The 12,831-nt window shown below is 35.4% G+C and overlaps 1 protein-coding gene across 3 annotated transcripts; it reads right to left on the bottom strand.

Annotated features, from left to right (window-relative positions):
• Positions 1-574: 574 nt before the first annotated feature.
• On the bottom strand, positions 575-11,551 carry LOC126864021 (uncharacterized). Of its 3 annotated transcripts, XM_050614917.1 has the most exons (12): positions 11,239-11,551; positions 9,364-9,466; positions 5,850-5,941; positions 3,881-3,990; positions 3,403-3,525; positions 3,164-3,316; positions 2,893-3,071; positions 2,488-2,790; positions 2,231-2,421; positions 1,970-2,158; positions 1,410-1,466; positions 575-1,028 (listed from the first exon to the last, which is right to left on the bottom strand). In XM_050614917.1, the coding sequence occupies exons 2-12, from the start codon at positions 9,455-9,457 to the stop codon at positions 795-797; spliced, it is 1,725 nt and encodes a 574-aa protein (XP_050470874.1). In that variant the 5' UTR covers positions 9,458-9,466; positions 11,239-11,551; the 3' UTR covers positions 575-794. The 3 variants fall into 3 exon arrangements, with proteins under 3 accessions (XP_050470874.1, XP_050470876.1, XP_050470875.1); XM_050614919.1 differs by lacking the exon at positions 1,410-1,466; XM_050614918.1 differs by lacking the exon at positions 1,410-1,466 and having other exon boundaries at positions 1,958-2,158; positions 11,239-11,550.
• Between the last annotated feature and the right edge of the window lie 1,280 nt (positions 11,552-12,831).

Here is a 12,831-nt window from a genome sequence, read left to right as displayed (position 1 = left end):
AAATGCGTATGTGTACGTAGGTTTAGTGTATTAAAGAGTATCATCGAGTTAACGTTGCGTTTCATTTGCAATTTTATTTTGCTTTTTTCTTATTTTTTTTTTTTTTGTTTGATCAGTTTATATGATTGTTTTTAATATCGTAATTACGAAAGGAAGGTTCAAGGATATGGTCGATATTTATCTTGCCACTGTCTCTTGCTTTACTGCGATCTATGAATTTGATGAAGTTTGAAAGGATTTAAAGTATTCAAAGTGACATGCTGTTTCTTTTTATTCATTACGGAGACCCTTACTGGGGCTCTCTGATTTATGCATTGAGCTTTGGTAAAGTATCCATTAATATCGTAATATTTTATACTTTAATAGAATATCTTAGCTACTTTATTTACGTTGTTCGATAATTTTGCATTTGCGTAACTTTCGTTTCGCTGCTTGATCCGTGTCCAATGCAGTTTAACGTCACTTACGTCGGTTTTAGTTACAGATGTAAGTTAAGTAGGACAATAAGGTCGTTTCAACGAGAAAAATTTCATTTTGCGCGAAGAAAGTAGGTGAAAGTAATGGGGAGCTATAATTTTCGATAATGGTAGTATAATTATAATAATAGTAATAATAATATTATTAAATGACAACAATTACTAATAATAATTATAATAATATGCTATATTCAGATAATTTCAGTAAAATCTCTATGTAAAAATTCAATTATAACACAATTAATCTGTTTACCGATAGCATCGTATTTTGGAATTTAACAATATTTCTTATTAATGCGAGTCGAATTGCGAGTCACGTTAACGCAACTTCTTATTAACCTGATCGATTTGTTCGTCGATCCTCTCCGACGTTCCGCGAAACTTGTTTGGTTCCGGCCCAATCATTTGTATAAGTTGCGGTACATCTTGGCCGCTGATCTGCGTGAAACGTGCCAATGACTTCATGCACGCGTACAACTGTTCCTCAGCAGGGCTGCCATTGAAATATTGTAACAGTGCCATTGTCAATTCTACAGCGACGTCATCGAACACCTATACATTTCATAAAAAGAAAGACGATTAAAATGAAATCACGATTGTTTAATTACACATCGAAGACTGCAAAACGACAGATAGAAAATGCTGAACAATAAAAAAAAAAGCTGCACTTCCTCGCTCTTCGAAAAGGATAGATACAAATAAATTAATATCCGAACTGACGCTGCTTTCTTTGGTTATTCGATGTATGTATAATGCAAAATTAAATCGACGATGATGACGACGACGATGGCGATGAATGTACGGTTATTTAAATCATATTATTGCTACTGATAAAATTTGCATTCGCAGTTCATGGATATGAAATCGTAAATTTGTGATGGACGACTTACCGTAACGTGCGGTTAAATTATACATACATGTTCGGACAAGTACCTTAGAAATGCTGCCTTTTGGTAAAAGTCGCCGCAGATTTTTGCTTTTGTTCATTTTCTGAAAACACAGTATCCGGTCTCTCGATAGGTATCCATTAATTCCAACTGCATCGCAACATTGTATACATGTATACAAATACAAACGAGCAACGAGAAAACGTATTTATATATTACTTGAATCATAGCTATTTATAATAGGGAATCGTTTTTGGGATGATATCGTTGCTCGTCCGTGAATCAGTTACCAAATTTGATACATGGTTAAAGTACCTCTCACGGTTTAATACCTTTATAAGTACAGCTAATTTATTAATAAAGGCAGCACTTCTATTCGCGAGAAAGAAAACGTCACTTTGTTTGTTGGATTAGTTAAAAAGTGATAGTAAAAGCGTTCGTTATGCGACACTGCAAACTACACGTTATTTTATCTTAGAATTGCGCGCTGAAGAATTAGATTTTCTTTCTCTCTGTTTTTCTTTTCACGCTGAATATTAGATGTGTAATTAAAACGAAACAGGAAATTGTTAATTGGATAGGAAGGATACAGACCACAGTTTTTACCTCCTTGCAGGCAAGATTGTGAATAATAGCGGCACCACGAATTTGCAAGTCAACCGAATTGGAAAGCAACGAATGCACTGCAACTTTCGTCGTTACCCTTATGTTACTGATATTTTGAGTTTGATGTTGCCATTCCGATATATACAACAACCATTCTGAACTACTAAGGTTTTCGAACATGTTTGCCAACTATAATGTATAATTGAAAATTAAAAATTCGTTAAATTTATCGATGCACACAGACGATTCTAATTTGCTTACAAATTGTGCAAGAGGAAGTTGTTCTTCAGCAGGATGACGATCGATATCAAAAGCGTAATTCATAATTATATGTTCCCTTCTGTCCTGATGCAATAGTAAGATTACGTCGTCCTTTAACGCAGCAACCGAGAGTATGTTCAATAATTTCACCCTTGCGTCACTTGCCAGAGCTTTATCATACAGTATTCGTCCTAAATACACAAATTGTCTTTGATACATACTCTTACAACGAAGAATATCGTTTTTCGTCGTCTTACCTACGAAATTTAAAAAGTTGTCTCCGAGTGCCCAAGAACCCTCGTTCTCCAAGACGTATTGTCGAAGCTCATCCATGCACACGCGATCCTCTTCGTTCAATTTCCCGTCCAGCAACTTCACTAACGTCTGGTACTCTTCTTTGATGTCCACTGAGTCCTTAAACACGATGGGAGGATCTCGATGACGTTTCCTTTCTTCCAGTTCCTTTTTCTCTTCTTCCTCCATCTGCATCACTCGTTCCGATGGTAGCACCTCCGTGCTCTCGCCGTTCGAAGCTTGCATTTCGCTCAGACTTATAGCACCTAAATTCGTATGAAAACAGTATACCAATAAAGAGAAAAAGTAAACAAAATATACAAGACAGTTAAGAGATACATGTATCTTATTTTACGAAATCGATGTACTTTCACTTTCCGCCATGTGTGTACAATTACTGGGTCCGGTACTATTGCTATCGCTCGCACCGCTATCCTTGCTTCCTTTTTGCTTCTTCTCCTTCTTCTTCTTTTTTTTCTTTCTATCTTTCTTCGCGAGTTTCTCGTTGATCTCGTTTCTCCTTTCTTCTAGCGCGATTGAATTTAATCTGCCATAATAGTTACATCGTACTTAAAGACGGTCACAAAAAGAAAAGAAAAGAAAGGAAAACTAATAAACGAGACGCGAGAAGCGTTTTACCTTGCTTCTTCGATAGCCTCATTTAAAAGTTGAAATTCCGGCGAAACCTCTCTATGATTTCTTGGTTCAAGGAATGTTGGATCAACTATAAATGCTCTACTCGCGCTACTGCACAAACCTTCTATGAGTCCTCCAATCTGTTGTCCAATCGGTCTAAAACAATTTAAATTTTAATAAGAGACGAACATTAAGAGAAAAAGGAAAGAAAAGTATCAAATTTAACTGATAATCATTCGTACGTTTGTAGTATTTCCTCCGGTAGATCTAGGATGTACTTGGGAATATCTTGACCCACTAGAAAATTACTGACTTCGTTTGTGAAGCTGTTGCAGTTATGTTTGAAGAGGTTGTAAGTACCCGGGCTGCAATTTAACGACAAATGACAATCACAGTAAATATAAATGTAAATACAAAATCATAAGTAGCAGCTCGCAAAACTGTGTAATCGTAAGATTTTCTTTTAAACTCGAAGGTAAAAAACATTCTAATCTTAATTAACGATATAATGATATAAAATGAACGCTATTTGTTATTTGTATTTATACCGTAGTTATGCTGCATTTGTAGTTATACTGTATTTAATTATTTGCAAGATTGTAAAATTAATCAGACAACGTAATAAATAATAAATTAATTCGTCTTATTTCTTATTCTTATTGATGAGATTTATTTAAATTTTCGGACGCCTAGATTCTAGTTTATTCGATGATAACTCACGCGAACGTAGACACTCCCAAGCCGTTTATGTATTCGAAGAAGACAGAATATGGCAGATATGTTTCGCCGATTCTTTCCACTTTTTGCGGCTCCCCTAACACTGTGCCACCCTGAAATAGAGAGCGAAATTAACCGCGTGCGATGGCTGATGAACAAAAAATTGGTGAAAAACGCGTCAATGTCAATTTTCCGACAGCCGGCTCAGCGGTGAGTGTGCTTCCACCCCCTCCGGCATTAGCGTGCACGTAATTTTAGAAGCACGACAAACTTGCGCTTCCCTGTAAGAAACGCTTAAAATAACCGCCCACGGCTAGTGTATCGGTGTTGCATTCTGTAGCAGAACGTAGGAAAGAATGTGCCAAATAAAAGAGAGAAAAAAGAGAACTTTCGGGAGACGCCGAAAGTGGCGCAAAGAGGAAGATCAACAGGAAGCGACGCCTCTCGAAGAAATTTCATAATCGAACGAAATTCAACGAATGGATATTGAAACGAACCTAACGTATGTACGTGGATCGTCACGAGATATCCGTACGTCGTATAACTATCCAAGTAATTACAAATACATATGTACAATTGTTAAAGCGAGTGGAAAATAAAAATAAAAATATCACGATTGACACGAAGAAAACGATCAATTGGAAATTAAGTTATCCGAGTTACCAACAAACGCGTATGATAACAATCACCGTAAATAGTACAACACTGGAGTTTGCTTTCGTTGGAAGCATACTAAAACTATTTTGCACCTAGTCGAGTCGTGCGAGAAGAACGATGTCACGTCTGATAGAGAGACAGAAGCGGAAGATCAAAGAGACACCGGAATCGGTAAGAGCGCGATGAACCGTTTTCTCGTCAAGGAACCACTCGAATACGTACTGGCGTCGCGGTACCTCGAGATTCGACGCCACGCAGCCGGCAACCGTAACTCAAGATAAACGAACGATATTCGAGTTCGCATGGCAGGCAGCGCGCACGCTCTTCGTCGTCGCTGTTTTCGGTTTGCTTTTACTTATGACGTCGCGTCTACTGTGCACATCAAACAACACCTGCCAGCTGATCGTCTACCGCAGTAACGGTCGCGTCGATCTTAACGACGGTCAAGTAGCTCGTTCGTTCGTTCGTTCGTTCGTTCGGTCGTTCAGCAGTAAAGCAAAACGATGCGCGATGAACGACGAACGACGAGAAACGAGCGGGCAACGATGCGCGATCGAACCTTGGGAGACGTTAAACTTGATCGTAGATAATCGATCTATCTTCGAATCGTTTGTCTTGCATCTAACTTCTCGATCACATTTGCGCGACTTACAGTTAGTTTCCAACACTCGACGAACTTCACGCACTCGATTCCAATCTCTTCCAATCTCGGTTTGAGAAATTTGAATTTGAAAACATGGCTCGTTTCAAGTACGTGTGGATCCGTTGCTAAATATAGATGGTGGAAACCCGAGGCTTTCACGAGATGCTAGCATTTTTTTGTTTTCGCGCGCTGAGAGATCGACGAGCAGCGTTATACACGACTACGAGCAGAAGATTTAACGGATCGATTCTGCTGAGCCGAGAAGAGACTTACCGATAGCTTTCGCCTTCGTAAAATCTAGACGATAGGGCCATGGGATGGAAAGAGCCATGAGAAAGAGAGAGGAGTGAAAGAGAGCGAGGTAAAGCTCGAGGGAATTATTTTTAGGTTCAACCAGACCAAATTTAGTACCCACTCCGTGTCTAGCGTATCGTATGGCCAGAATGACTCGTCACTACTACTAGCGCGTGGCCCGATAGGTCACCATTTCGACGATGGAGAGATGCATTTCGAGTAACTTAACGCTTAATCGTTCATATCGTACACGTGGATATTTATCGATCAATTGATAATATTTTTATTTACACGTCGCTTCAAGACGCTTCAAAACGTCCTTGTTTTCTTTCTTTTTCCTTTGTAAATAATTCTATGGTTATACAGAGATATACTCACGGGCCGAGCAGTTTGAATTCCAGATGGGCCGAAGAAGTATTCTCTTCCGTAAGCAACGATCGCCGTGTGCCATATACCCTCTACATGTTGACCTACGCGTGGATAACAATGCTTTCTATTATCAGTATTCACTTATCGATTATATAATTTATCTTAACGTATTCGGTTTTCTACGAACGAATGAATTTTGTTTTAAATATGCATGCAAATTATCTCAGTATCTTTAGCGCTGATCGAATTTTTATTAGCATCTACGCCAAACTCCGACGCTTTGCAGATTTCTCTGTGCGTAATGTACGCCTGTGTTATAGAATTCTCCATCTGCGCTTTGCACGTGAATTATTCTAAGAAGCTTCTCCATAAGATTTCGTGACTTTTCATTTCTAAAATTATTTATGGACGTCGCGATATCGTTCGTCGACTTGGATGCAAAATTTACGCAGTGGACGCGTTAGGTGGACAGTTAGAACATTAGAAGTCTTGCATTGCGAATGTTTGGAATGGCCTAGTTATGCTAATATTACATCGGAATTAGTACAGTCGTATTTTGATAATTTTAGCACGGGTCTCGTTGAGATCGCCGACACGAATTTCATACACACTGTTTTTACCGGGAACAGTTCACCAACACCGAACTTCATGGACGACAGTTTTCACCAAAAACAGCTATAATCGACGACGGGTATTAACCGATAACAATAATGATCGAGATACGTCTTCCCTAGGTGAACAAAGCTAGAACGCAGACTGATGTAATACTCTAATACGGTAATATTCTAAACCGAACTCGTACTTTGCTCGGGCTTGCTGTAAACAATTGGTTAAACTCTGTATGAATCATTGCTGTTGTATTGTTATTATTATTACCGGTTAAAGCATTCGTCGATCGAGTCTGGTATCGGTGAATCGTTATCGCTAAAAACAGTGCTGCTGAATACATATCTAGAAAAGCCATACATGCAACGACAGATCAAATACGTATAAGTATTATAAAATGTGATAACATAGGAAATAGTTTTAAGAGTCTTTTTTACTATAATATGCCTCAGGAACGAGAAAGATTATATTAAGAAAATAAATATTATAGAAAAGAAAATATTAATCGTTATTTTAATTTACGTGCTGCATAAAGTTAGTTGTATCAGGGACAGAATTTACGATATCAGTTACATCGATGCAAAGATACTTGTGTTTTGGCATCGATATGGCCAAGTGAACTCGTAGATCGCGGTAAATAATACTGCTCAAGGACCAACGAACTCTTCGTGCGATACGATAATATCGCGCCAAGTCCTTGCCGCATAAATTCGCTTCGTAAAAGTACAATCTCAGTTTGCTTGGACGAGGTTCGGGCTCGTAATCGTCGGCTCGAGTCTCCTTCGACCTAGTTTCTCATCGCGGGAATAGCTAAGCACATCCGCGATTATCTTATTGCAACGCGTTTCTGGGAGGGTCGTCGTGGTGAAATAACCGCGAGAAATAGCTGCTACAGCCGTCCGGCTCGACAATTCACCACTTTCAGAGATTATGCAACATTTCGCCGATCCTAACTAATTCTCATTGACTTTCCGTTAATTTAAGAACAAACTTCCAATACGTTAAATACAGTTAAACGAAGTATATTTCTTTGAAATTATTACGTAACACTGATATTTCGTTTATGTCAAATACAAAGAGAAACAAACTCTATTTCATAACATAGTAGCTTACAAACCTATCGCGATAAATATGAAAAATATTTAATAGTTCGTTTAACTCTAGCTCAATTAATTATTCTGGAGTTTCGATAAGTATCGAAGAAATTCAAAGAACGAAATATAGTACGAAAAGATGAACATATTTCTGATCCATAACTGCGATACGTTTACACATCTATTGACTAACAAAAGAGAAATAAATTGCAAAATGAATTTCGTTTCATTGTGCGCTCTTTTAGTCGATTTAAAGAACATCGTTATTCTCCTTTGTTGTTATTCCGTATTGTCTGGCATCCGTTTTATTATTTTCACGGTACATCTGCAACACGTAACGTTAAATATTTTTCATTCCCGCTTTCAATCCCTGAACTTCGTTCTTATGATTCGTTTTCCAGTACTCTGCGTAGATAAGACTACAAACCGCGTATTTATTTGTTTGTAAGGAGAATCGCGTGCAGTGTGAAATACCAAGCTCGCGAACAATTACAAGTAGTGGCTTCTGAAAATAGATCCGCAAGCTCGGCGACTAATCGTGAGTGGCGAACGAACCTTGGATACATGACGTAAACGCCTCGCGGAGACACGTGTGCGTATGTTGTATTTTACAACTTTTCCGTGGAATTTCGTTCGAATCGAGCGCTTTCTCCCTTCCTTCTTCTCGTTACTTCCGCATTGTACCGCAACATGCGCCCAAATTTTCTTCAAATAGATTCTTTGAGCTTTCTGTTTCACCATACTTTCCATTGATAATTCCTCATTGGATATTACATCTTATCGTTAGCCTCATCAAGATATGAGATTGTGCGACAATAAGAAGATTGTTTGTAATATGACACGAACTTAATTTTACTGAAAAATAATGAATAATGAACGATCATAATTTATGAGAATAGAACAGTTAGCAAAAGAAATAATAAAATAACGAGGAAAATAATGAGAGGTAATAGGCGTACAAATTTGAAAACAACGAGGATGTTGACTATAAATGTTCTCACAGCGCTGTGTTCAGTATCCCAAATTTAGAATAAATTAAGATCACACGAAACAACAAATCTAATGACGGTCCCAATGACGAACACGTCTGTGCCAAGTTACCTTTGCCCTACGATTCGTTTCATTTCTATGATTGTTCCTCTTTAAATTGCTTCGATTCCTAAGATTGCACGGTGCAGTTTTTAATTCCTCTATTCTAAGATAACTTTTGGCGTATTTGTCGAATTTGCTTTAATCGTTTATTCGTTATTAATAACCCAACTATAAAGGAAATTTGTAGTTTTTTAGAATATGGAGCTCATTTCAAGTTTAATACTCTTTACTGGAAACAAAATAAAAGTTTTAATTATTGCAATTATTAAACTAATAGAATACTTATACTACTGTCATTTTATAAAATTCACAAGTCACGTATTAATAACATAAAATATTTTCATAATCGTTAATTGTTAGTTTTCCTAAGCAATATTTTCATTCATGGATTATTCATTGAAAAATCATTGACAATAAATTATTCATCAATGTAGTCATCGGTTACATCATTCGGTTGTGATCCGTGTGTATTTTTAATAAATAGAGAATTGGATTTTGCGCATGTCGTTTTTTATATTTATGGCTCAAAAATACCCAGTTGTTCCTGTTTACCTCGCACGAACTAGAAGAAGACGCTGAAATGTACCTTTAAATAACGCACAACACGGCCTAGGTGGTACGAACGAGGCCAGTAATTCATATTTTTCTTGGTAATAATCATTCATCATTTTGTTACATTTCGATGCCAAAACACCATGCATCACACTTGTCTAAGAGATATTTTAATTTACCGATGACGAGTCTAGACATCATAGAGGCGATGCCCTTTGTAAGGTCATAGATATATAGTTCCACGGTTGTCTTCACATCTTCCGCGTTTTCCATCTTGCCTAACTGTAACAGAAATGGATAAAAATACTCATTTCGAACAAACGAGATTTCATTAAAAAAAAATATCTAATAAATAATTTCAATATCAGCAAGTACATAAAGAAGTACGTACAAATTCTTTATCTAACTCTGTTGTTCTCCTTACTTCGTCTTCATGTTTGTATCTTTCCAGATATCTTCCTTTTTTGGAATACTTTATTCAGAAAACACGTAGAATACACAAGAAGTAGTAACATTACATTGAATACTAAAATCAAATATTTAAAAGCTAGCTATATTTTAATAACTTCTATTGAAATATAACGTTAATTTCGAATCACACGGAAATGAGAAGAACGGCAGAGTTAATAATAATCAGATTGCAGATTTGTATGCATTTATGCGAAATTCAAAGATGCAGAAATACATTAAATGTGAAACAAATCTCTATCTAAATTCTATTTCTTTACTTGTATTTATAAAAATATAAATTTACACAAAAGTCTGCGACCAGCAATAATTATTTCATAGATTGTTCGATCGGTATATATTTCCCGCGTAAACTTTCGTATCATTGATAAGATCATATCGTATCTTATGATCGAGAATGTGCTATCACGCCAAACAAATGAAAATCGAATCTGATTGGTCAGTACAAAATCACCGACCAATCAAAAAAACCATCTAATTAAATCGACGCTTCAGCTTTTGTCACAGTCGAGTGAGAAAAGTCATGGTCGTGAACGAGTCTCGTAAATCGCTGAACGTCGAACATTATTTAAACCTTCCTGCACGTATCTTCTTATACTCGCTCTAATGGATGTAACAAGTACAAAACGTACTTAAATATGTATATTGATTGCCCTATAGAACTGAAGTTTGATAGACAAGTTTAGAAGCCTTGTTTCGCGGCTGACACTTTTCTCATCCCGCATTAGATGGAGCGCACAGTGTGCGCAAGATCAATTCACATCTACACTACCGGCTAAAAATATTAGACCACCTGATCTTATTGTTATTTTTCACGACCGATATAACATACGTAAATCTATGGCGATATTTATTCATTTATATGTAAATTTTGTAATAAAAGCTTGTTGGCAAGTTACTATCCGATAGCTAACGTACAGTTCTTAATATGCTAGAAATAATTTTTCATATTCCTATTTTTCATATTCGTACATAAAAAAGTATACTTAATGCTGTTTTAAGCCATATTTATTGCAGTAATATATTCAAATACAATACTCAATAAGGAATTTATTTATAATAATTTGATAGTTCCTATCAGAAATATATATATATATATATATATATATATATATATATCCGATGAATGGATAATGAAATTATAAAAATAGAGAGATTTTAATCACATACTTTTCATGCTCGATGATTACACATAATAGATTCAATATATCATCATCCTGAGATGAATCAGCAATACATGACGGACTGGCATGAACACGTTTAAACTCATTGATTACGCGGCTTTTACAAACGCGGTATTCTTTCAAGATCCTCACATATATATGATAAACAAAACACTGTTAAAAGTTTGATCAAATACGTGTATCTATACTATTTAAAATTTCCACACATTTCTAACGCAAATTATCTACATCTCTATATCATACATCATACAAAACACAAATGTAAAGCTAAAAATACACGTTTAAAAGCTAAATTAAATATAAGCTTAAAAATAACTAGATGAAATTTGAACGAACTATAGGGTTAACTAATAAGCGAGAATCTAAGTAAAGAAACTAGAAAGCGATTAAAAAATGTCTTACCTATCTTCTTGTTTTCATTCACGATATTTCATTGACGATAATCTACTAACAGGTGGATAGATTATCAGGATAATGTCAACTAGGAATAATAGAAAGGTAATCGATCAAAGGAGTAAAAGGTAGGATCACTTGACGTTGGTACGTCAAAATGATCCAACCAAAATTGGTATTGGATGATGATACAGCACAAATGAGATGTACACCTCCTGCTTGGTAGCTACTGGCTAGCAAATGCAACTGATCGCGGCGAAATGTTCGCCAGAGTTACAGACCAGTGTGGAGACACGGCGCGGTAGTCGTACTTGCCAGGAAGAAACGGTAAAGAGGTAAGAGGGTCATCGCGCGAAGGCAGCGCCTGCCTACCGGCATCACGGCCAATAACACAATACATTAATACTCCAAAAGTCGCATTTTAACACATTGGTTGACTGCCACACACAGTTTTATATATTTTTCACTGACAGTCACAATAGATTGAAATATACTATACCATAAAAAATAATTTTTGTAAAATATTATATTGTATTTGCCTGTTTTTTCTGAAAATGTTATATAAATCATTTACATTGTTAAAAATTTGTTAGTCCGTGGAATTTACCGTATTTTAATCATTTTAAAAAACTTAGAAAAACGTGGGTCATCAATGACCTAGATTTCTAGGTTTCTAGGAGTATATTTCTTTTTTTCAAATAGCACGGCATTTTTCTCTGAAACGACTGTTCTTTCAACACTTTCTCAAAAAACCTGTAGAAATACTAAATACTTTCTTTTTAATGGAGATAAACATTGGTTTATAAATTTTATTTGATTATATTTTTATATAATATAACTGTATATTATGTATGGAATATATATAAATGTTTCCAAATTATTTTCAAATTGTAGCGAAGACCATTATTGATTTGTTTTTGAATACAAGGGTTATTTTTGTTACTATACACTATATACATACACGGATAGACGTACATGTAGTCTGCGTTCATTGTCAGGGCGAACTTAACAAGCATTGCACACTTGACGCATTCATTGTGTCGGTGTTGGTAAAATTATTCTAAATAAGAAAATTTAATATTCATAATAAATAACATAAATTTGTATTATAGGCAATATTTTTTAAGTAAATCTGTACGAATGAAACAGAAAGAAGTTTTGTATAAATATATTGGTATAAATATTATTGCCCCTCTAGTTAATGTGCAAAAGCGGTTCTTGGAACAAAATTGTATTATTTTAAGAAACGAAATATAGTTACAGAAAATAATTTCTTAGAATTCTTTTATAACAAATTTTACAATTAACAGGTTATTTTGAAACAGATCGTAAAAATTGTATAAGTTATATTTTATATGATGTTAAATTTTCTTAAAATCATTTTAAAAACTTTACACAAAATAAAAATTATTTTCTTATATTTATTTGTAAGTTTTTCATTTACCTTTATCTTTTATATCATACAATCTTTATTGCTATGAGAAGATTTGGTAAATGTACAATAAATAAAATTGTAATAAAAAAAAGATGTTTATAACGTCTTAAACATTGATATAATGAATGTAACTGTATATCCAAATACTAGATTAAATACATATAGAA

Source organism: Bombus huntii, chromosome 3, assembly GCF_024542735.1.
Source record: "Bombus huntii isolate Logan2020A chromosome 3, iyBomHunt1.1, whole genome shotgun sequence".
Lineage (NCBI taxonomy): Eukaryota > Metazoa > Arthropoda > Insecta > Hymenoptera > Apidae > Bombus > Bombus huntii.
This window is presented reverse-complemented; position numbering and strand designations above follow the sequence as displayed.

Excerpts from the sequence above, each read along its gene's own strand:
- LOC126864021 (XM_050614917.1), bottom strand. The coding sequence starts at position 9,457 with ATGGAAAACGCGGAAGATGTGAAGACAACCGTGGAACTATATATCTAT. Across the intron at positions 2,159-2,230 it reads AACTTCCTCTTGCACAATTT|TTGGCAAACATGTTCGAAAA; the intron begins GTAAGCAAATTA and ends TATACATTATAG. Across the intron at positions 1,467-1,969 it reads ACAATCTTGCCTGCAAGGAG|AAAATGAACAAAAGCAAAAA; the intron begins GTAAAAACTGTG and ends CTGTGTTTTCAG.